Source organism: Pipistrellus hanaki (assembly GCF_964339955.1).
Source record: "Pipistrellus hanaki genome assembly, chromosome: 5".
In the NCBI taxonomy this organism is placed as follows: domain Eukaryota; kingdom Metazoa; phylum Chordata; class Mammalia; order Chiroptera; family Vespertilionidae; genus Pipistrellus; species Pipistrellus hanaki.
Genome location: NC_140507.1, coordinates 4,087,862 through 4,110,688, shown reverse-complemented (window position 1 = coordinate 4,110,688; position 22,827 = coordinate 4,087,862). Strand labels below are relative to the sequence as shown.

The 22,827-nt window shown below is 62.4% G+C and overlaps 1 protein-coding gene across 1 annotated transcript in view; it reads left to right on the top strand.

Annotated features, from left to right (window-relative positions):
• ERGIC1 (endoplasmic reticulum-golgi intermediate compartment 1) overlaps positions 1-22,827 on the top strand; it is a 74,254-nt gene extending 51,427 nt beyond the window's left edge. The window contains exons 6-10 of the mRNA XM_084886208.1: positions 1,788-1,892; positions 2,421-2,481; positions 6,967-7,067; positions 9,771-9,893; positions 21,096-22,827. Of these exons, the coding sequence (XP_084742334.1) occupies positions 1,788-1,892; positions 2,421-2,481; positions 6,967-7,067; positions 9,771-9,893; positions 21,096-21,203 (498 nt within the window). The 3' untranslated portion in view covers positions 21,204-22,827. The remainder of the gene's footprint in view (positions 1-1,787; positions 1,893-2,420; positions 2,482-6,966; positions 7,068-9,770; positions 9,894-21,095) is intronic.

Here is a 22,827-nt window from a genome sequence, read left to right as displayed (position 1 = left end):
CCACCCTGTATCTCCGGCGTCAGGCTTACGCTGGCCGCGTGGCCCCTTATCTCCCCATCAGGAAGCTGGCCAGCAGCCAGGTGTCAGAGGCCACATGTTCCCGGCTGCACCGGCAGACCAGACTCCCGCTTACTCACCCGGCGCCCCAGGGGCTGGCGGGCTCGGCGGGGCTGGGGGCCTGGCCTCCGCTCTGTATTTTTAAAACCATCCGAGGCACTGACGCAGGTTCCTCAGTCACGGGCTCTGAGAGCGTCGACGTCTTTCTCCGGCCCAGCGTGTGCCGGCATGAGTCGGCCCCGGGCCACTGAGTCACAGCCGAGGGGTGGCAGCGGGTGGCAGCTGCTCAGGGGCTGGCCTCCTGGGCTCACGTAGCTCTGGGGCATGAGGCCCTGGCCCCACACATGGTTCTGAGCTCTGCCCACGTCCACGGGGCCCACGTCAGCGTGTGGAGGGGCCCTGAAGGCCATGCCAGACACCATGGGTGTCCTATTTTTAGAGGTGAATAGTGATGGGGATGGTAGTTCTACTACATAATGTGAGTTTTTTATAATGCGGATGTATCCAGGTATTATTACAGAAGTAAAAGTGATTTTTAAAATAGGTTTTATATATATATATATATATATATATATATATATATATATACATACATACACACACACACACACACACACACATATATTTTATTGATTTCAGAAAGAGGAATGGAGAGGGAGAGATAAAAACATCAGTGATGAGAGAGAATCATTCACCGGCTGCCTCTGGCATGCCCCCCCCCCCACTCCCTCATTGGGGATCGAGCCCTTGACTGAGAATCAACCCTGACCTCCTGGTTCATAGGTCGATGCTCAACCACTGAGCCATGCCAGCCGGGCACGTTTATACGTCTAAGCGCCGTGGCTCTTGCCAGGCCCTGGCTGTGTACATGCGGGACCCCCTTCAGGAGGGTCCCCTCGGCTCTGACGACAAACACGTCCTTCGGCCTGCACATGTCACCTCATCGCCTCCTCCCAGAGACCCTCGTGGTCATCACCCCCATTGTGCTGACGGGGAAACTGAGACACAGAGCAGCTGCTGGCCATGCCCAAGGCCCCCGGCCAGGAAGGGGGCCAGCCTGGCCCGGGGGTGGCGCTCAGCTGCTGCTCTGTCACGGGCCTCGGGCCCCTGGAGCGGGCGCTGTGTCCCTCCCGGGAGATCTGACCGAGCTGCCATTCCCACTCGCCCCTGGCTGCCTCCACCTGCTCCCCCAGCTCCCTGGGCCCAGGCCCAGGCTCCATGCTGGCCACTCCACTGTGGCTCGCCGCGGCCGGGCCACGTCCTGTCGCCCAGGTTCCTCCCGTGTCCGCCCACAGCCCAGGCCCGGCGAAGACGGGGCTGCTCCTGAGAGAGAGCCTCAGTGTTTGAAACGAGCGTGATCGCAAAGGACGCGTCACTTCCTCCTCTGGGGCCGGCGGTGCTGCTTCGGAGTTTGAGGAAGTCTGAAGGTCGTCCCTTCGCCCACTGTGGCGCCCACAGCCAGGGAGGGGGTGCTGATGGGAGCCGCGGCCTTGTGCCCGGTGCCTAACGGGCACGCTCCCCCAGCCCCCAGCAGCCCCTCGGCAGCTGTCACTGCCGCCCTCTGCAGACGAGGAGCCTGGGGCTCAGAGGGGGCGCTGTGGCTCCTCAGAGTCTCGTGGCCTGACCGACCCGAGTCCAAATCCAAACGTGTCCGACTCTGGGGGGAAGCCCTGTGCCCCCCCCCCCCCGGGACAGCCCACCGACCTCCGGGCACTCGCCTCTCTCCCCAGGTCCCCGGCAACTTCCACGTGTCCACACACAGTGCCTCGGCCCAGCCCCAGAACCCGGACATGACCCACGTCATCCACAAGCTGTCCTTCGGGGACACGCTGCAGGTGAGCAGCCCCACCACAGGGGCCGTCTGCCCTCTGGGCACACGCCCGCTGTGACCCTCTGCTCCATCCGCAGCCTGTCCGGTTCGTTTCTCCTGAGCACAGCTGCCACAGCGCGCTGGCCTCGGACCCGGGTTCGGACCCGGGGCCTGGGGAAAGGGCCATGAGCGAGTGCCAGGCGCTGGCGCGTTCTCTCTGTCCGGGCAGCCTTAGGAGGCGGGAGGGGGGCCCACATTTTACAGACACGGCGCCAGGGCCAGGGAAGCCACTTGTCCAGGGTCTCCCGGCAGATCCGTCTGGCTCCACGGACCAGCCCGCCCCTCCTCTCCACGGCCCCCTCGGCCTGCCTGCCCAGGCCCACGCCGTCGGATAGGGCGAGCGTGGTGAGTCCTGGCTGCTGATCCAGAGGCCCCTCCAGCAGGCCCGGCCCCGCCCCATGGCAGCACACAGAGACCAGAGGGCCCTGCACCCGGGGGCATGGCCGTCCCTCACAGCCAGGCCTCCTGAGCCTCTCGCTGTGCCTCTCCGCAGGTGCAGAACGTCCACGGAGCCTTCAACGCGCTGGGAGGCGCGGACAGACTGGCCTCCAACCGTATGTATCCGCCTCCAGCCCCGGGCCCCGAGCAGCCGGGAGGGAGTGGGGCTCGGGCTGCTGGGCTTCTCCCCACGGCTGGCATCCCCCACCCCCCGGGGCAGGGAGAGTGGCCACTTCCCGGGAAAGTGTGGCCGCCCCAGGCGCACAGGGAGAGTCCGTGAATACCAGCCGCCCTGCCGTCACCGCCGTCGGACAGCCTGTAATTAGCTGTCCGCATTGAGCTGTCACCTGAGTCCACAGGGAGTGACGGCAGGGCCAGAGCTCATCCCAGGCCACGTGGCACCGTGGGAACAGGTCCGTGGGCGGCCCAGTCAGGTCTGGCCACCCGGGCCGCCTCCCCCACCCCCTCTTCCTGCTTGAACCCCTCCCGCCCACAGATGTCCGCACCCCGAGCCCTCTCCCGCCTCAGCTCCTGGCCCTTCGGCCCTGACTGAGGAGCGCACCGCGGCCTCGCACACCTCCACGCAGGGGCGCCCTGCAACCCGGGGCAGGTGCCTTGACAGGGAATCCAACCGTGACCTCTTGGTTCATAGGTCATCGCTCAACCACTAAGCCATCCCGGCCGGGCTTCTTACAGTTTTTTAAAATACATTCTGGTCTTTTTTTTTTTTTTTTTTTTTTTTAATATATTTTATTGACTTTTTACAGAGAGGAAGGGAGAGGGATAGAGAGTTAGAAACATCGATGAGAGAGAAACATCGATCAGCTGCCTCCTGCACACCCCATACTGGGGATGTGCCCGCAACCAAGGTACATGCCCTTGACCGGAATCGAACCTGGGACCCTTCAGTCTGCAGGCTGACGCTCTATCCACTGAGCCACACCAGTTAGGGCACATTCTGCCTTCTAATTGTCAGAAATCTAAGCAAGAGAAGCCCCCCTCCCACCCACCCCCGAGCTGCCCCCGGGACCTGCCCTGTGGGTGCTCTGTGCCCGTGAGTTCTTGTCCGTCCACACACAGAAGCCATTCCCCGGAGCGCCATGTGCTCTGCCTGTTGCGTCCCCGCGTGTGGAGCAGCGTCCCCTGGGGACGGGGACGGGGACGGCGACGGAGGCTGCGGGCTGGTTGCCGGCGGCCGGCTCGGCCAGGCTGAATCCAGGCGTTGTCTTCTCTCGGTTCTCACCCCGGCCTGCCGGATGGCCGCCGCTGTCTGTGGCGTGTGCGCTGCGTTACACGGTGGCTCCCAGCGCTCCGGGCCCGGGCGCTGCCTCCGGCGCCTCCGAGCAGACACTGGCCCCCTGTGCTCAGGGAGGGTGACGGGTGGTGGGGAGTTGTACCGGGTCTGTGCAAGGGCAGCGTGTAGTCTCAAGGTGGCCCCAGGGGTGCGAGCCAGTCGGGGGTGTGGGCAGGAAGCCTGGCAGCTAAGGAAAGCTACGCTCATGGCAGGAGAAATGCTTAGGTCGGGCAGCAGACGCTGGATTTTGTTTCCTCGAACTCGGTCCCCTTGCTGGGCCTTTGCCTTTGAGGGTCCCCGGGCCCCGGTGCCCTCGGGTCTCCCCACGGGGGCTGCTTGTTGTCATTCAGGTTCAGCACAAACGCCGCCACCTCCAGGCGGCCCTCCCTGGTTGCCTTATCTACAGCAAACCCCACTCCTCCTCAGGAACGAGCCTGTTCTCCTTCTCCGCTCTGCCCCCTCTCTCTGCAGATGCTGGTTGTTGGTATTGGAGCTATCTGGTGGCATGGTGGTGGTGGTGGTGGTGGTGGTGGCGGCTGTTTGTTTTTTTTTTCCAAGGAGCTCTCATTTGTGGGTGCCTCGGTGTGATGTCTGGGGTGAACGCCAACCTGGAGCGGGGCGGCAGAGCCGTGGGGGAGAGACGAGCGACACTGGCCGCTGGTCGCCGCTGGCGCTGGGGAATGAGGGCGGGGGCGTTGGTTACGCGGTCCCCGGTCCTTTCTGTGCCGGCGCTTCTCCGTGACGAGGCGTGTGAGGGTCAGGAGGGGCGGGGGCCCGCCGAGAGGGAGTCCGGGGGAGGGGAGGGGCTGTCGTGGACACGGGGCAGCTGTGTCAGAGGCCCGCAGACACGGGCGCTGCACCTGCGTCCTCCGTTGTGCACACGGGAGAGGGAGGGAGGGAGGGAGGAAGGAGCCCAGGGGATAGCTGAGAGTGTCCGGGGCTCGGGAAACCGTGTCCATTAGGTCATTGTTTACAGGAGGGAGAGGAGAGCGGGGGGCGTGGCTGAGGACATGGTACGTGGGCTCTCCGTGGGGTGCGGGCCCCCCGACCCTGACCGCGGTGTGTCAGAGCCTACGGCATCCAGGTAGCGGACTTCCAGGGACCACCGACTGCGTGCCAGGCGCGGCGCCAGGGGCTATGACAGGGACAGGTCCTGCGCTCCGGCGTCTGCGGTGTCCAGTGCTCAGACAGAGGCACAGCATGATTCTGTGTCAGGAAAACACACACAAACCACGTGTCAGTCCCGGCTTCTGCACTGGAACGCGAGCCCACAGTGCCCTGAGCCTGGTGGCTCTGTGGGTGGCTCCCGTGTCTTCTCCGTGTGACCCTCTGTTTGAACAGAGCTGTTTGCACCGTGTGTGCGCCTTGCGTGTGAACACGGGTTCGTGGCTTTACAGGAGATGTCAGGCCTCTGGCTTTGTGGGCCAGCGTCTGTGGGCTCCATGGACGGCTCACCCCCCACCTCCCTTCCTTCCATCACCTTATACCGGCCCCTTCGCCCTCTCCCTCCTCCCGCACCCCCCATTCCCGCTGACCTCCCTTCCTTTCCATGGCGCCATGCAGGGGCGATGCCCAGGCCTTCGGGGTTTTAACCCAGGCGGTGGGCATCGGGGCACTGCATTGCAAGTGTGGGCTCCTGTTTAAAATGCAGACAGGTTCTGAGCCCCACCCCGGCCCACTGGGCAGGAACCTCCGATGGGGTGGGGGCAGGCAGTGACGAGCCAGGTGTCTGCCTTCCTGGGTGACTCTGGTGCTTTGCTGTCTGAGGACCCCTCAGGGTTTAGCCGAGGACTATGGGGTCTCGTGCGCTTAGCCTGAGGCTGCAGAGCGTTTCCCAGGCTGGCAGAGGTGTCAGCTCTGAAGATAGTCCAGGCAGCCTGTCCCTTCCTCCTTCCTTCCTTCCTCCCTTCCTCCCTTTCTCCCTTTCTCCCTTCCTTCCTTCCTTCCTTCTTCCCTTCCTTCCTCCCTTTCTTTCTTCCTTCTTTCCTCCCTTCCTTCCTCCCTCCCTTTCTTCCTCCCTCCCTTCCTTTCTTCCTCCCTTCCTCCCTTCCTCCCTTCCTCCCTTCCTCCCTTCCTGAGACTTGGAGTTAGCAGAAAGAGGCCGTGCACAGCATCTGCACCCCGCCCCCGCCCCCTCCCCTCACAGAGATGAGTGCCAGGCTCAGGGCTGCCTCAGCCAGGAGGCCGGGGTTAGAACCGGCGGGTCCGCACTTCCGTGTGGTACCCGCTCCAGGGGCCCTGCCTGGAGGTCCCGAAGGCAGTCACGGCCGGACGGGTCCTCATGCTGCTCCCCTCAGCGTCCCCGAAGGCCCCGGGGGCTCGTGCTCCCCGGTGGGACTTGGCCGCTGCGGGCAGCACTCTGTGAGGCTCCTGTCGGGATCTGGTTGCCTCACGCTTATCAGAAGCTGATTCACCCGCGCTCCCATTCATGCCTCCGGCCAGTCATCCCTCCACCCGTTCATTCACTCAATAAGCATTCGCTGCTGCCCGCTCCAGGCCAGGCCCCGGCGGGTGCTGGGGACGCAGGGATGAGTCAGGCTGGTTCCTGCCCCCTGCGGCCTCCCGTCCAGCAGGTGTGTGTGTGTGTGTGTGTGTGTGTGTGTGTGTGACAGTTCCCGTGAGGTCTATGGCAGGGCCTGGGGAGGGGGCCTGGATCTCCGGTTCCCTGAGAATGGGGGCAAGAAATGGATTCTCCGTCCCTGACGTTTCTCCAGGTTGTGGGGCTCTTTCCTTTTAACACCTCCACCCGGTCTGTTTGAAAAGGAACAATATTCAAACAGGCCCGAGGGTGCTGCGGGGAAGCGTAATCCTTATCACATCCTGCCTCCTGCCCCGGAGGCGAAGGCTGCTGAGCGCTCCTCGGTATCTTTCCAGAAAGCGCTCCTCTGTGTTTTTGCATGTGGAGAGCATGAGCCTGCCCTCCCCGCCCCCAACCCCACCCCCTGCACGGAAACACGTCATTCGCCCGGTTATGTAACGTGGTTCTCTTACGTAACAGTTCCTCTTGGCGAACGGCCTGGCCCAGCACCCACCCCATGGCCGCCCTGGGAAGGGGCACTGCGTGGTTCCCCGGGTTGTAATATTAAATACGGAGTGACGGTCCTGGCAGGTGGAGTCTCCCAATCCCTGGCGTCAGAGGGAGGAGATGCAGCGGGGTCTCCCGTTCGGGGCGGAGCATGTGGAGGCTGAGCCCCCACCCAGCCACCAGCCATCGCCGGGCTGGCTGAAGGTTGAAATGACCCAGAGCTGCTGCCCCCAGGCAGGGCCTGCCCCCCGCTTCACTCGCTCTGCCGTCTCCTTCCCGCAGCCCTCGCCTCCCACGACTACATCCTGAAGATCGTGCCCACGGTGTACGAAGACAAGAGCGGCAAGCAGCGCTACTCTTACCAGTACACGGTGGCCAACAAGGTACGGGCGGCGGCGAGCAACAGCGCCCTCTGCTGGCCCAGAGCGGAGGCTGCACGTGTCCGGGCACAATTTGAGAGAAGCTGGCAGGTGGCCTCCCACAGAGGTCCGAGGGTTACAGCCGGCTCCACGGCCCGCACCTGGTCCCTGGTTGGTCAGCACATGACAGGCGCTTTGGCTGTTGAATCACCCTGATGGCCATGGGTTAACGGGAATGTCCCAGGACCCCAACACTCAAAGACACGGAGAAGCGGGCAGGCCTTGGGCAGGCAGGGCATGGTCAGAGCCAGAGGGGTGGGGTGACCAGCAGTGGTTTCCGGGCTGCCCGGGGGAGGACCTGCCTGCCAGGGGGACGTGAATGCCTGAAGCTCATTTCTGAGGTTTCCCCTCGAGACCCCTTTACCGCCAGGAGTCTCCTTTGTCATCCGGTCCAGGGCTACCCGAACCCCTTGTGAGCAATATAGTGTTCCGCTCAATTAGTAATAATAATAACAGAGCAGTCGCTCTCATTTATTGAGCACCTATAAGGGGACACGATGCTAAGCTCTCTACCTCCACCATCGTGTTCAGTCATCATGACGGCTCTGACGTCGGGACGATGACTGTCCCTATTTCACATATTCGGCCACTGAGACACAGCAAGCTAGTCCAGCTACGAAGTAGCCAAGTGGGGGTTAGAACCGGCTTCTCCTCAGGCTCCAGAGCCTGGCCTCCTGGCCCCATCGCCGTCCCTTCTGAGCAAGGGGCAGGGGCCTGCCTGGCCGGGCGTCCCTCCCTCTGTGGGCACCCCACCCCTCTGCTCTGGCCCGCCCACCCGGGCTGATGTTTCCTCCATCTCTGCCTCTTGGAGGGCCTGCCTTTGTCACCCTCAGGGGCTGGCGGCAGCTGGCAGCTGGGAGAACGTGGGGGCAGGCTGAGCAGACGTCGTGAGCTGTGGAGGTAGCCTTCCCCGACCTGGCTCCGTCCCTAGGTCACATGACCCCCTGGTGCCTCAGTTTACTCGTTTGTGAGATGATGCCTACCTCCTCAGACCTCTGTCAGATGAGGCGCTGCCTCTAAAGCCGGGCATTGGAGAAGGCTGTGGATGCATGTGCTGTGTTTTCATTATCTCTCTCTGACCCTCCGCCCCAGGCTGTGACCCAGACAGTCACCCTGCCCCGTCCGCCCGCCCGCCCGCCGCTCCCCGGGAGAAAGCTGATCTCGTTTTGCCCACGGCTCCTTCCCCGGAGGCGTTGGCCGGGGCCCAGCGCCCAGAACAGCTTGCTCAGCTCCCTCTGTGGCCTTGGCCCCAGCGTGTCCCGGAGCGCGCAGGGCTGTGCCCATCGGGGACGGCGAACAGAGGCAGGGCTCCGGCTCCTCCCCAGGAGAAGCCTCGGATCCGGCCCAGCCTATGGGGTTGGGGTGGCCTGGGGTTCAGCGTGGTCTCCAGATGTTGGGGAGGAATGAGGGGAGCCCGGAGGTGTTCGGCGTCCCACGGCACCCAGACCGGAGGGCCCAGGGCACCCAGACCGGAGGGCCCAGGGCACCCAGGCCGGAGGGCCCAGGGCACCCAGGCCGGAGGGCCCAGGGCACCCAGGCCGGAGGGCCCAGGGCACCCAGGCCGGAGGGCCCACGGCACCCAGGCCGGAGGGCCCAGGTAACCCAGACCGGAGGGCCCACGGCCCACTGGGGCCCTTAGCATCCTTTCGGCCCCTGTGGTGCCTTCCTGGGAGGCAAGCTGTGGGCTGAGCCCTCTGGCTTTCCAGTTCCTTGTGTGCCTTCTTCCCTCGTGGTCTCTGGATCACACGCATACACACACTCCTCAGGATGTCACGTGTGGCATGGAATGTCCCCTCCTCACTGAGCCTTCCAGACGCCCCGGGGAGACTTGGTCACTTGGCCGGTGGCTCCTGTAGGACTCCGTGTCCCTCGATCACAGCGTGCATGGTGTCGCAGTATTGCACGTATTTATTTACATATAAATATATATATTTATTTCTGTATTGATTTCAGGGAGGAAGGAAGAGGGAGGGAGAGATAGAAACATCAATGATGAGAGAGAATCATTGATGGGCTGCCTCCTGCACCATCCCCACCGGGGATGGAGCCTGCAACCCAGGCATGTGCCCTTGGCTGGAATCGAACCGGGGACCCTTCAGTCCACAGGCCTACACTCTATCCACTGAGCCAAACTGGCCAGGGCTGCACATATTGTTACATCTGCCTTCCCCAGACCGTGACCCCCTCTGCTCCCTTGGGGTCCCCAGCTGCCAGCATGGCGCCAGCAAACGGGAGAGGGCGTAGGCAGGAAGCTTGCTGACTGAATGAATGAACGGGTTTCGCGTGGCCCAGGAAGCAGGAGGGAGACCTTTATTCAGAATGAGCCCAGACCGCACTTGTCCTTTTCCCTTTGTGCTCTCCGGTCCTTATTTTTATTCGTGCGCTGCCTCTGGGATCCACATAGGGACGGTTTCCAGGCAGCCAAGGTCAAATGCCCCCGGCAACGATGCCCGTCCAGACCGCCGGCGGCGGCAAAGGCTCTGGGGCGGGGGTGAGGGAGGGGCCGGTGCGTCTGGCTCCCTGGAGAGAGAGGGGGGAAGGCCCATTCGCGGGGGTGGCAGGGGGAACCCCGGTTCCACCCCCCACCCACGGTGAGATGCGGCTTGTGCACCTGAACCCATGCCCTCCGCACCTGCCCCCCTCACCCCCGTCTCTTCTCCCCCCCAGGAGTACGTCGCCTACAGCCACACCGGCCGCATCATCCCTGCCATCTGGTTCCGCTACGACCTCAGCCCCATCACGGTCAAGTACACAGAGAGACGGCAGCCCCTGTACAGGTTCATCACCACGGTGAGTGGGCGGGCGCCTCCCCTGGCTCTTAAAGAAACAGGGCACGGCCCTCGGGACTGGGGGCGGGGCTGTCCCACAGGGGGCTTTCACACACACACACACACACACACACACACACTCACACACACACACACACGCACACACACTCACATACGCACACACACTCACACACGCACACACGCACACACTCACACACACACTCACACACACACGCACACACACTCACACACACACACACACGCACACACTCACACACACACTCACGCACACACACACACACACACACGCACACACACTAACACACACACACTCACACACACACACACACCCGTGTGCAGAGCTGTCGTCAGCACACGTCAGTGTCGGCGGTGGTGCGCCAGGAAAATGCTTCCAGCGGGGAGTGCTCCCTTCTGAAGCAGGCCTGTGTGTGGCTCCATTCAGTGTTCATGGTTGCCCCCAGTTTTTTCCATTTTGTGGGTATCCGTGCCAGCAGGGTTTCTTGTTTCTCCTCTGCCGTGCGAATTCTGCAGCGAAGACTTAGGTCACCCGCTTTCTTCCCCGGGTCTGTTTTCCAGCCAGAGCCGCTGATCTCACAGGGTTTCTCTTTCTTTCCTTCCTGCCTGTCCCCTCCTCCGCCATTGTCTCTGCCAACGGAGGGAGACAGCTTCGGGCTGATGTCATTCTTCTCTGGGCTCGTTACCGTGTGTCCGGTTTCCTGGGCTCATTCACAAGGTCCTGGGGGACTGCGGCAGGGTCACGGCGCCCTGCTCCGGCCTGGAGGTGTCTGGTGTCAGCCAGAGCCGGCGGCAGTGCACAGAGGGGTGGGTACCCCCCCCTCCCAGATTGGGAAACTGAGGCCTGAAGGCCCTCTTCCCCCTTTGGATCAGGAGTCGGGGTCCAGGGGTCCAGTCCTGGCACTTGGTTTTCTGGCGCTGACTCAGTTGCAGAAGAGACGGGACCCCACAGGGAGCTGGGCTGAGGGGTCGGCAGGCCTCGGCGTGGCTGGGTCCAGGCATAAGCATGGTCTGCCATAGGCCTTCCTGCAGCCCCTGTCCTCTGCACCGGCTTCGTTTACAAACAGAATTTACCGGCAGGAAGGGCCTCTTTCTCAGCGACTCCACCTGCGTCCCGGGTGGGACAGTGCTGTCCTTGGCCTGGCTCAGGCCCACGCCATCCCTGTGGCCTGGACAGTGAATGAGTCTCCAGCTGGCCAGCTCCACCGGGACCCCAGGGACAAAGACTGCAAGGGGAGGAGCTGGGGCCTGTCCCGGGAGGGGGGGAGTGGTGCCGGGAGGCAAAGCGGCCCTCCTGTCCCAACTACAACATGGGAACAGCCACCCACCTCCCCCAGGGCCGCGTGGGGATCACTCTTCGCAGGTCTGGAAAGCCTGTGGGTTTGAGCCTCGGGACAGCCCTCCTGTTCCCTGACTCCATAGAAAACCCGAACTTCTGGTCAGCACAGGGCACCTGCCGTCCTTAAACCACCAGGCCCGGGCAGGGGAAGGTACTGACCGCACCTCCGAGGACGGAATGTGCTTAGGAATTTACACGTAAAGAACCCCTGCAGAGCACTAAGGACATGTTACATGATCGGAAGGAAAAGGGCCGAGGGCGGCGTTCACAGAGGAGACCGCACGGGCAGTGGGAGGCCCACGTTCGCTGGGAGTGGGAGGGCCGGGATTCGAAGCAGCAAGTCCGGTCCGGTCCGGCAGACTGGCGGGTGGGAAAGACGGGCCGCCATGGCGGTGGGGAGGCTGTGCGGGAGGGGGAGGTCTGCGCACTCCGCCTGGTGCACGGGCCTCGGGCCAGCCACTCGGGAGGGAGGTACGCAAACCCTTTGACCCGAAAGTCAGGATGTGTGAACAGGTCATTCTACTCCCCGGAGGGTCCGCTGGTTCCGAATAAGATACAGACGAGGGTACCAGGAGGTGCCCCTGCCGGTGTCGCCTGCGGCCCTGACATGGGAAAGGGACACCCCGTGCCCACAGCCAGCGGACGGGCCCAAAAGGCTCTCCGTCCCCCTTCCCGTCTGTGCCTGCGCTGCCAGGCTGCGGAGGCTCAGGGCCGCAGCCCTCGGCGAGCGGCTGAGCAGGGAGGCCCCTGCGTTTGTTCGCTGAACATTTGCTGGAATTTTCCACGTGCCAGGCAGCCGGATAGGCGACTGAGACGTCACCTCGGCCTCGGGCTGCTCCCGGCTGGTGGGCCCAGGGGGGTGGGGGCAGAGGTGGGCCAGGCGCCCTGGTTGGGAAGGTGCTGAGACGGGAGCCGGGGGTGGGCCTGAGGGGTGAGGAGTTCTAGGCTGAGGGAAGGAGAAGGGCTTTCACAGAGCCCGTGCACAGGGGCCCCCACAGCACGTCCTGGGGGGCCAGGTGGCCTGCTTCAATGGGGGGGGCGTCCCCAGAGGGCGCAGGGGAGGGCCTGAACTGTATTACCCAGAGCCCGCCGCCTCCAGCCCCTCCTCCACCCCCGTGTGAGCCGTGCTGCAGGGAACCTCCTGACATCATTAGGCTGGTCGGTCTTTGTGAGGTTTTTTTTTTTGCTGAAGGCCCCCCTGGCACCATCTCGGTTGCCATGGCAACCAGGGTCCGCCCTGAGCCAGCTGGCAGTCCCTGGCAGATGGCGTCATTGTGCAGCACGGGTCACGCTTGTCACGGGATGGGATGGGATGGGGACAGCAGATGTGGGGATGACGTTTCCCTGCAGGCACAGGGCACAAAGGGTGGGGCGGGCACCTGCCGTGCCTTCTCTTTCTCTCTTTTTAAAAACCAAACACTTGCGTGCAAAGCCCCGGCCTCCAAGTGGGGGGCTCTGCAAATAGCTCCCCGAGAGGCTGCTGAGGAGGGCGGGGGCCAGGGTGTCGTCATGTGGCGGCTGCAGAGCAGCTGTGGGTGGGCTGGAATGAGGGGTGGGTCCAGCAGGGGGGTGGAAGGGGGGGCTGAGGGTGTGGAGGGGAGGGGCCAGGGGCCTCCCCAGTGCAGTTCTCAGTATGGAGACCCTGGTTGTTCGGAGTTGCCCCCCCAGGGTCTTGTGGTCAGGTGGGTCTGAACCCACCGGACTGCCCCACGCTCCCCTCTCCGGCCACCCAGGCCCCCTTGCTCAGATGTCTGCTCTGTGCTATTCCGGAAAATTCCACTCCGGGGATAAACAGCTGGTGTTCAACAGCGTGCAAGTGTGAAGTGGCCCCTCCCGCCCGCCCACCCACGCACATGTGTCCCCCGCCACTTGCCGACGCCCCTTTTCGAGATGGCCTTCAAGTGGGTGGTGGTGACAGATCGGAGGGCTCAGGGGCCGCGCTGCTTTCCCCGTGCGTTACATTCTATTTGGGGGCGGCAGCCAGGAGTCACAGAGTGCCGGGGCCGGGAGTGTCTGCCCACCAGAAAGCCGGGCCGGCCCTGCCAGGCCCCCAATGGGCGGCAGGCGAGGCTCGATTAGACACGATCCCTGCCAGGGCCCGGCTGGCACGAAGGAGCTCCGATACAGTGGGACAGCTACCCTTCTTATATAATCCGTGTGTGCCGGGAATTTTATAGTCACCTCCGCTAGCCCTCCTAGGGGCCCTCCGAGGTAGATGATGTCATTCTGTTTTATATAAGAGGCCCAGAGAGGTACAGACACCTGTCCGAGGTCACACAGCCAGGAAACGACAAGGCTGGAACGTGACCCCAAAGCCCACTTCCCTCTTTTATTTTATTTTTAAAAAATATATATATATTATATTGATTTTTTTTTTTACAGAGAGGAAGGGAGAGGGATAGAGAGCCAGAAACATCAATCAGCTGCCTCCTGCACAACCCCTACTGGGCATGTGCCCGCAACCAAGGTACATGCCCTTGACCGGAATCGAGCCCGGGACCTTTCAGTCCACAGGCCCACGCTCTATCCATTGAGTGAAACCGGTTTCGGCCACCTCCCTCTTTTAAAACAACAGCTCTCAGGGATGTTCCGGCCACGGAGACCCATGAGGCGGGCCACGGAGCCCTGGGGAGGACACCAGGACCCTTTGATACAGTGACTTCTGTCCTGGGAAACCAGGGGGAAATACAGCAGGAAGCACGTCTGATAAAAATCACAGCCGCGTGCACGCAGTCGGTGAAAAACGCTGACTGCCGAGCGTGTGGTGTGCACGCTTCCTCCTCCTTATCTGCTCGCCTTCCGCTCACCGGCGTGGGCACCGGAGGCGTCTGCCGGAGACCGCAGGCAGCAGGGGCCGGGTGCGGGCAGGAGGGAGGAAGGGCCGGGAGGAGACAAGTCTGAGATGGTGAGTGCGGGGAGACCAGCTTGTGGCTGGCCTGGCACTGCAGCCTTTTCAGAGCCTGGATTCTCTCCTTCTCCCCCGTCCCTCCGTGCGTCTCCCTTCCCAGGACCATGAGCCCCGGGACAGGCTGCATCTTTTTTTTTATTATTATTGATTACAGAGAGGAAGGGAGAGAGAGAAATATCAGTGATGAGAATCATTGGATCAGCTGCCTCCTGCACGGCCCCTACTGGGGACTGAGCCCACACCCCCAAGGCCATGTGTCCTTGACCGGAATCGAACCCGGGACCCTTCAGTCCGCAGGCTGACACTCTGTCCACTGAGCCACACCAGCTAGGACAAGGCTTGCATCTTGGCGGGGGATACCCAGGTGTCAGGGCCGGAGGGAGGACTGTCCACCTTGGTCCTCCCCCAAGGCCGTTTCTGAGGAACAGAACGAACCCAGAGCAGCAGCTCAGTGACTCAGTGGGCCTGGACATGTGCAAACCGCTTCAGTCCGGATCCTTCCGGACGGCTGAGCGGAGCCGGAAGGGCCAGTAGAATGGGGCGGGCTCCCTTTTGCTCACTCAGCCTCACGGCTTCCTGCTTCATAAACGTGGCCGAGGGCCGACCACCCCTCCCTTCAGGACATTGGACGACAGAATTGAGAAAACAAAAGATAAAGAAACCACCTGAGCATGAAGACGGGGACCGAGGGGACTGCAGGGTGGGGTGACACGGGGGGGCGGGGGGATTCACTGGGAAAAGTGGGTCCTTGCAGCCAGCCTCCCAGACCCAGCTTCCTGTCGCCCTCCCGGCGGCTGTGTGACCTCGGATAAGTCGGTCGCTCCCTGCGCCTGTTTGTCCATCTGTGGAACGGGCCTCCCCCATTCCCCTCGCACTTGCCAGGACTGAGTGAGAAGGCAGGAGACGGTGCCGGCTCAGACCTGGCACATAGCAGGTGCTCAGTGAAGTGGCTTTTTCCTGAGTGGGGGACCCCTTGTGAACAGGGCAAGGGAGGGCTCCTGTCCCCCGGGCTCCTGCTCTGGAGGGTGTGCATGGGCCCTCTGACACCCTGGGTGGGGGCACCACCCCCGCTCCTCCACCCCCGGCTCCTTCCCGGGGCCCAGTCATCGGCTTCCCTCGAGACAGCCCCCACCTCCGCCTCGCGGGCTCCGGCTCCGTGTTCTCATCCTCGGCTCCAGCCTGTCTGCCGCCGCCAGCCCTGATGGCACCGGCTTCATTATTTATTTCCTCCGCCTGTGCTTTTCCACAAGCTGCTCGCGCCGCTGCCGGGAGGGGAGCGGATGGCTCCCGGCACTGAGTGCAGCGGGCGGCTGGAACAGGGTGAGGGGGCGGGGGTGGACTCGGGCCTCACGGTGGGCCCCATTTTACAGATGGGAGAAACTGAGGCTCAGAGAGGCCAGCGGGTCTCCCCGGCCAGAGCCGCAGAGCTGGGATCTGACCCTGGGAGTGTGTCCTCGGGAGCCCCCCAGCTCCCCCACCCCACGTGGGTGTCTGTCTCACTGGCTCGGTGCTCGCTGCAGAGAAGTCAATGGGGGTGGGGGGGTGCCCACAGATGGGGAGGGGGTGCTGGTGGGACAACAGGGGGATTCAGCCCCAGCCAGGCCGGTGAAATAGCACACGGAATTAGGAGCCCCAATTAACACGGAAGGGAAACACACGCACCCACACCCCTTCTTTTCAGGTAGCCAGGCTGACTTCATTCTGGCCCGAGGAGCCGGGAAGCTGGCAGCCGGGGGAGGGGGCCCCTGCGGGAACACAGGGGTGTTACCGAGGACTCCTGCCAGGAGCTGAGCGAAGCGCTGGCCTCAGACTCTCTGGGGCCTGGCGATCGAGGGGTCCTGAGCTGGGGCTGCTGGCCAAGGAGTTTGCAGGTGCTGGCCGCAGCGGCCCTCCCTGACTCAGTGGCCCTGCTTTTCACCCCCGTCCCCCGCGTCCCCCGTGCCACCCTCCCCTCCCCCGCCACAGACACACACACACACACACACACACACACACACACACACACCGACCACTGTCCTGGGCCTGGTCGGGGGGGTACAAAGCCTGGCAGCAGTGAGGGACCAAGGGAACAGGCATTGGAGGCTGGCACGGACACTCAGTCCCACTGCAGCCCTGACCAGCGAGGATTAGCCTCCTCGTGTGTAAAAGCAGGGAAACTGAGGCCCGGGGAGCTTGGGTGATGCAAGAGCACGCAGTGGGAGGGGACGCGGCCATCCTGTGAGAGTCACCTTTGCCCCCTGGGGGTCCTGCTCTGTTTCTGAGCAAGTCACTCATTCGTTTGTTCCTTCGTCCATGTACCCTCCCACTCCGTCACTGCTGGACCCACTTGCTAAGCACCTACTGTGCGTCAGGCGCTGTGCTGTCGCCCACCCCGCGGGCTTTCAGGAAGTGAGAGCGGGAGCAGGGGGTTGGGGTGGGCCGAAGAACGGAAGCTCCCTGAGGCCTCGGTGCTTTGCCCCGAACCAGCACATGCCCTTCTTGGCGCTTACCTGAGGACACGCCATGTCTGCGCCTCAGCTCCCCCGTCTGCAGAACTGTCCTCGCAGGGCCCGGGGTCCAGGCAGCTGCAGAGAATCTGCCTGTCGTTCCATGAACTGACATGCTCCTTTAAAGAGCCAGGAAGGAAGTGGAATGGAGGCCTGACCTGGGGGTACGCCATGCCTGACCCGTTGTTCTTCGGGAGGTTTAGAAAATCTCAGGTCTAGCGACCAGGTTGGTCAACCAGAAGGGGGATTTTTACTGAGCACCTACTGGGTGCTCGGAGCTCCCGCGGCATTCCCTGCGGCGCAGCAGCTGGCGAGGCAGGAACGGATGGTCTCCCCATTTTGTAGAGGGAAAGGCTGAGGCCCAGTGACAGCCAGAGTGAGTGACAGCCGGCACTCTGCTTCCGGAAGCCGCCGGCTCTCTCTGCTGTCACAGGGGGATGGCCCCGGGGACTTCCCAGCCCTCACCTCACCCACCTGCCCCGTCCACCTCACGGCCAGCGCGGAGGGCCTCGCCTCCCGGCCTCTGCCTCGGAGGCCCCGTTCTCCTTGCTCTTCTGCGTGCAGAGCGGCGGGCTGTGGCAACCGAGTGTCGCGACTGTGATTCGCTGTGTTTTCCCTTGTGTTCACCCTGGGCCTGTCCCCACCGGTCAGGGAGATGCCCTGTCTCCCGCCCCCTGTCACCTACCCTTTTTCTTTCTTTTTTTAAAATTTTTATATTTTATTGATTTTTCACAAAGAGGAAGGGAGAGTAACAGAGAGTTAGAAAACATCAATGAGAGAAATATCCATCAGCTGCCTCCTCCTGCACACTCCCTGCTAGGTATGTGCCTACAACCAAGGTACATGCCCTTGACCGGAATCGAACCTGGGACCCTTCAGTCCACAGGCCGATGCTCTATCCACTGAGCCACACCGGTCAGGGCACCTGCCCCTTCCTCAGTGTCTTCTTGAGATACGCGTCGGCCTCCTCACGTCTGCGGCTGGTCACCCCCCATCAGCCACGGAATCGCAGAGGAAGCCCGCAATCTTGCCACCACCCGTTGCACATGTGTCAAACACAAGGCCCGCGGGCCAAATCCAGCCCGCCAGGCCTTGCAATGTGGCCCGCACCGCGCTGTCATCACTGCACTCCGCTGTCAGTTTATGACATTGTCAGTTGATGACTGTTCAGTAAACCATTCAGCCCGCAATTTAGGCTGGATTTTAGATTTTGGCCCCTTCTCTGATTGAGTTTGACACCCCTACGTTAGGGCCTGCGCCCGAGGGCAGGCCGCCATCCGTGCAGCCTCCTGGCTCCTTGTACGTCCCCGTGACCTTCCCAGGACGAGGGCTGGCGTGGCTGATGCCTCCCTGGGCGGGTCCAGCTGTGCTAGCCTGGCGCTGGGTGCTGGGACCAGGCTCATGGCAGCATCCCGGGCCCTCCCGGCCCTCCCACCAGTCATCGCCGCTGGGTGAGCCAGTCGGGGGCTGTGGCAGCATCGGGGGGTGTGGTGGGAAGATTTCTTTCAGCTTTTGAGCCCCCTCTTCCCCCCCTCAAAAAAAGTGTCCAAATTTCCCCTCCTCAGTTGGCCAGTGACCGGCGCCTTCGGCAGACGGAGGGTCTCGGGGGACAGGCTGCTGAGCTGGGGGCATCCTTGGGTTCCCGCGGGCCCCCGGCAGGGCCTCCCAGGTCCCAGGGCCTCAGTTTCCCCACAGCCGTGTGTTTCCCCGTGCACCTCAATGCGTGCGTTGTCTGCGGGCCTGCCCGGTGACGGGAGCCTTCAGCCTGTGAATCACGGACCCGCTCGGGGTCCGGAGTGTGTCCATGAATATAGACGTGTGTGTGTGTGTGTGTGTGTGTGTGTGTGTGTGTATGTGTGTGTGTGGTTATTTTTCATTTTTTCATTATTTGCTCCGTTGCACTTAAGTCACATTTTCCTACTCTCCAGGCCAAGCTCTAAAAGCACTTTGTGGTGTAAAACTCCATCATCTGACCTGCTCCCCCCAAATTAGCCCCGCCCTGCCGTCATCGGCCTCGGGAAGTGCCTGCCGTCATGCTGGGGGGCCGTGCCCGCTGCCCCGCTCCACGGTGACCCCCCCCCCCCCGGCCCGGCCCGCGCCCCCTGGGGCCGCTCCGGTTTCAGGCTGTTATTACTGGAATGCCAGCTGCCCCGAGCCCAGCCCAGCCCACAGACCCGCTCTGTCTGCCCCGGCCTCGGGCCTCCGCTGAGCTCATCTCGTAGAAATATCGTTTTAAAAATAAATGCTGGTTCCATCCGTCTTCCCTCTGGCCTCCGCCGTGTCTCCTGGCCGCCTCCACTGGCACTGGAGGGTCCGTGAAGGCTGCCCTCTCCCAGAGTCCTCCAGGGGCCGAGGGGCCTGCTGGCCGGCCACCCAGGGGTGCCTCCAGGCAGGCTCAGGGGCTCTCTGGGGCTGCCCAGCATGTGGGGGCGTGAGAGAGCTCTGCAGGCAGATGGACTCGGCCCTGCCACGCACTTGCTGTGTGGCCTCGGACGAGTTATCGCCCTCTCTGGGCCACGAGGGTACATGAGAGAAGAGGTACCCCCCCCCCCCCCCCGGTGGAGGGTGGAGGGTGCATTGGTTCCTATGGACAGCATGAGGTTTGTTCCTAAGAGGGAAATGCATTGAAGCTCTCTCGCAAACCTGCTGTGCGCTGCTCTTTCTCCTCGTGCACACTCGATGGATTCTCTTTGGGCACCAGAGGCAGCTCACCGGTGGGTCAGAAAATGCTGAGGCCACAGTGCCGGCAGCCTCACAGCCGCGTGAGGAACGCAGGGGCGGGCACATTCCGTGCCTGAGAGGCAGCCGCGTGGGGTCCGGAGACAGACCCCCCGGAGTTCTGTGTCCCCGTGCGGCCACGAGTCACTGTGGCTCAGACAGTGGCCTGGCGTCTCTGTGCCTCCGTTTCCTTGGCTCGGGAATGCTGCTCAGCTCGTCAGGCTGCCCGGGGGCTCCGTGATGAGAGGCATGAACACACACACACACACACACCCCACAAACCCCCAGACCGTGCCCGGCACAGAGAAGGCGCTGTCAGCGCTGTGTGTTTTGTGTGGCCGTCATGTGGCAGGAAGTTCCGGAGTACAGACATCCAGGTGACACTCATGAGCATCCCCTACTGTAGCGGTTCTTAATCGGGAGCAGTTTTGAGCTCCAGGGACAGGTGACAATTTCTGGGGACATTTTGGTCGTCACAACAGGGAGACGTTACTCCCGGCACCCTGTGGCGGAGGCCGGGGAAGGGGCCACATTCATGGACAGCCCCACAGCGACATCCTGTCCCAAAGCACAGGGCCCTGAGCCCCTCGCCCTCAGTGGAGCTTTCTGGTCGCAGCGCGGGCCCTTCTCCTCTGCTGCCCTTGGCCTTGGCGGAATGTTGCATTTATTGGTATGATCATCTGATGGCTGCCCATCCCACGGGTAGCATGCACGCTTGTGAGAGAGCGATCAGGGCACTGCTGCCTCTGCAGCCCACCCCAGCTCTGTCACAGGCAGCGCTGCGCCTGGACCTGTCAGATGCAGGTTCAAGTCCCAGGGTTGCCACTTGCTGGCTGTGTGACCTTGGGCCAGTGGTGCCACTTTTTTGAACCTCCTTTCCTTCCTCTGCAAATGGGATTGTAAATCGCTGATAAATTAGAGAAGACCACCGGTTCCAGGGTCCAACCATACCAGGGTTCAAGTCTCAGCGCAGTTACCTCACTAAGCCTCAGTTTCCTCAACTGTGAAATGGGTCCACTGATCCCCTTCCTCAGAAGGTTAATATGAGAATTGAAGGAGCTGCTGCTGATTACTTTTATTATTATTACTAGAGGCCCAGTGCATGAAATTCATGCAAGGGGGTGGGGGTGTCCCTCAGCCCAGCCTAAACACTCTCCAATCTGGAATCCCTCTCACAATCCAGGACTGCTGGTTCCTAACCGCTCGCCTGCCTACCTGCCTGCCTTCCTTATTGCCCCTAACCACTTCTGCCTGCCAGCCTGATCACCCCTTAACCACTCCCCTGCCAGTCTGATTGGTGCCTAACTGCTTCCCTTCCAGCCTGATCATCCCTAACTGCCCTCCCCTGCAGGCCTGGTCCCTCCCAACTGCCCTCCTTGCAGGCCAGGTTGCCCCCAACTGCCCTCCCCTGCCAGCCATCTTGTGGCAGCCATCTTGTGGTGGTCATCTTATGTCCACATGGGGGCGGCCATCTTTGACCACATGGGGGTGGCCATCTTGTGTGCTGGAGTGATGGTCAGTTTGCACATTACCTCTTTATTATATAGGACTATTAACCTCATCACCCAGTGAGTGGGCTTTTTGAGCCCTGAGTGTGCTCCAGGCCCCACTGACTGCCGTGGGGTGAGCGTAATGGGGCAGAGCGCCTGTGCTGGCTGAGCTCATTGTCTCGTGATGTGGGCGGGGACTGGCCCGGCACTCCCCGCAGCGCTGACCTCTGGCCTCCCCCGCTTTCAGATCTGTGCCATCATCGGCGGGACCTTCACAGTAGCTGGCATTCTGGACTCGTGTATCTTCACCGCCTCGGAGGCCTGGAAGAAGATCCAGCTGGGCAAGATGCACTGACCACCTGCCCGCCCGGCCGGCGAGGACCCTGGGCAGTGCCAGCCCGCCTCCAGCGCCCCGTCTCCCCTGCCCGCTGTCTGGCCCAGGATCTGGCTGCATCCCAAAGTGGGGGTGGGGAGGGGGGAGGTAGCAGGTGGCTCATGGCTCTGAAGCTACCTCTCTTCCCCATGTTCAATGTTAGATGAATTACGCTAATGTCCCTTCCCCCGGGGACCCACTAGACCAGAGTCAGGCGAGGGGTGCTCGGGGTGTTGGGGACCACTCCTGGGCGGGCTGCGCTCCCTTCTCTCTTGTGGGACCAGCCCAGATTCCTTGCGGACCAGCTCTCCGCCAGGCTTTGACAATCTCTCAGCCCCACCTCTTGGACGCACGAATCCCTCGGGTTCCCCCACGGGCAGCCACCCGCAGGCCCGGCCTCGGCTCTGGGCCAGGCTGCCCAAAGGTACCCTACCTGGAGCCTTCAACGAAGGATGGTACTTCCCAGGCCGCCCCTGGGCTGTGGCGCTGGAGGGGGCACCCTCGCTTCAGCCACACCCTCTGCTGCCTGGCCCAGAGGCCTCACCCCACATCTCTCTCTCCTCCCGAGTCACTGGGCGGTGGCGGGTTCCCCTTCCTCCACACACCCCACTCCTCCGGACCCCCACCGACGTGCCTCAGCCCCCCGCTGCGTGACAGCAGCGTCTCTGGGCGGAGGGGCTGGCTGTGACTGGAATCACCCTTTGAGAACAGACAGGGTTTGTGCACCGGGTCAGGCGGGGCGCCCCTTTCTCTGCGCCCTAAAACAATCATGTCGCGGCCTCTCCCCGCGGCGGCCATCCGTCCCAAGGCCTTAGGAGGGGGAAGCAAAGCTGACCCTCCCCTCCCCCGTCTGGACGTCCACCTCCCGGCTGTGGAGGGACCCATGCCCGTGGCCCTCTCTGCAGCCTCAGGGTAGGCCTCTGGCCACTGAGCTTCCCAGGGGCTGGCCACACACCACGTTCCTGGTCCCTGGGGCGGTTCCATGGTCCCCCCACTTGCTCCTGAGGTGGGTCCCTTCCCCCTCCTCCCCCCTCATCCTTCCCCTTCAGTCCTAAAAGGGAGGGAGGTCCAGGCGCCCTCCCCTGGGAATTTCAGGTATGCCCTGTCCCCGGGAGAGGCAGCCGGCTTTCCATTTAGACCAAGATGGTTCGCATACTTCTGTGATGAAGGGGCGTGGGGGCCAGGAGCTGGAACTATCTGTGGAGAGAGCTCGCGTCTCTGCTGTTTGTAATCCTTGGCTCTGAATTCCAGGAGGACAGCTTCCCCGCTTGCGTATGTGTTGACTGATGTGTGTTCGGTTATTTCTGGTATCTCTGGCCACTTAGATGGATTTTTAATTTTTTTTTTTTTACATTCTGTTCCCCAGCGACAAAGAGGAGTCCCTGTAGAGGGTGGGCGGGGAGGGCGGGACGTGTGTGGGGTGCACAGGCGTCGAAATTCCACTTGGATGATGCATTTAAAGAGACAAGACCCTTGAGGACGCAGGCGATGTCGGTTTCCTGTGGAGGACACACCTCAGAGCCGTGATTACAGACAAACATCTCAAGGGGCAAAATGTGTCCCCGCTCCTCGGGTTTGAATAGATTAAAGGGCTGATTTTCAGAAA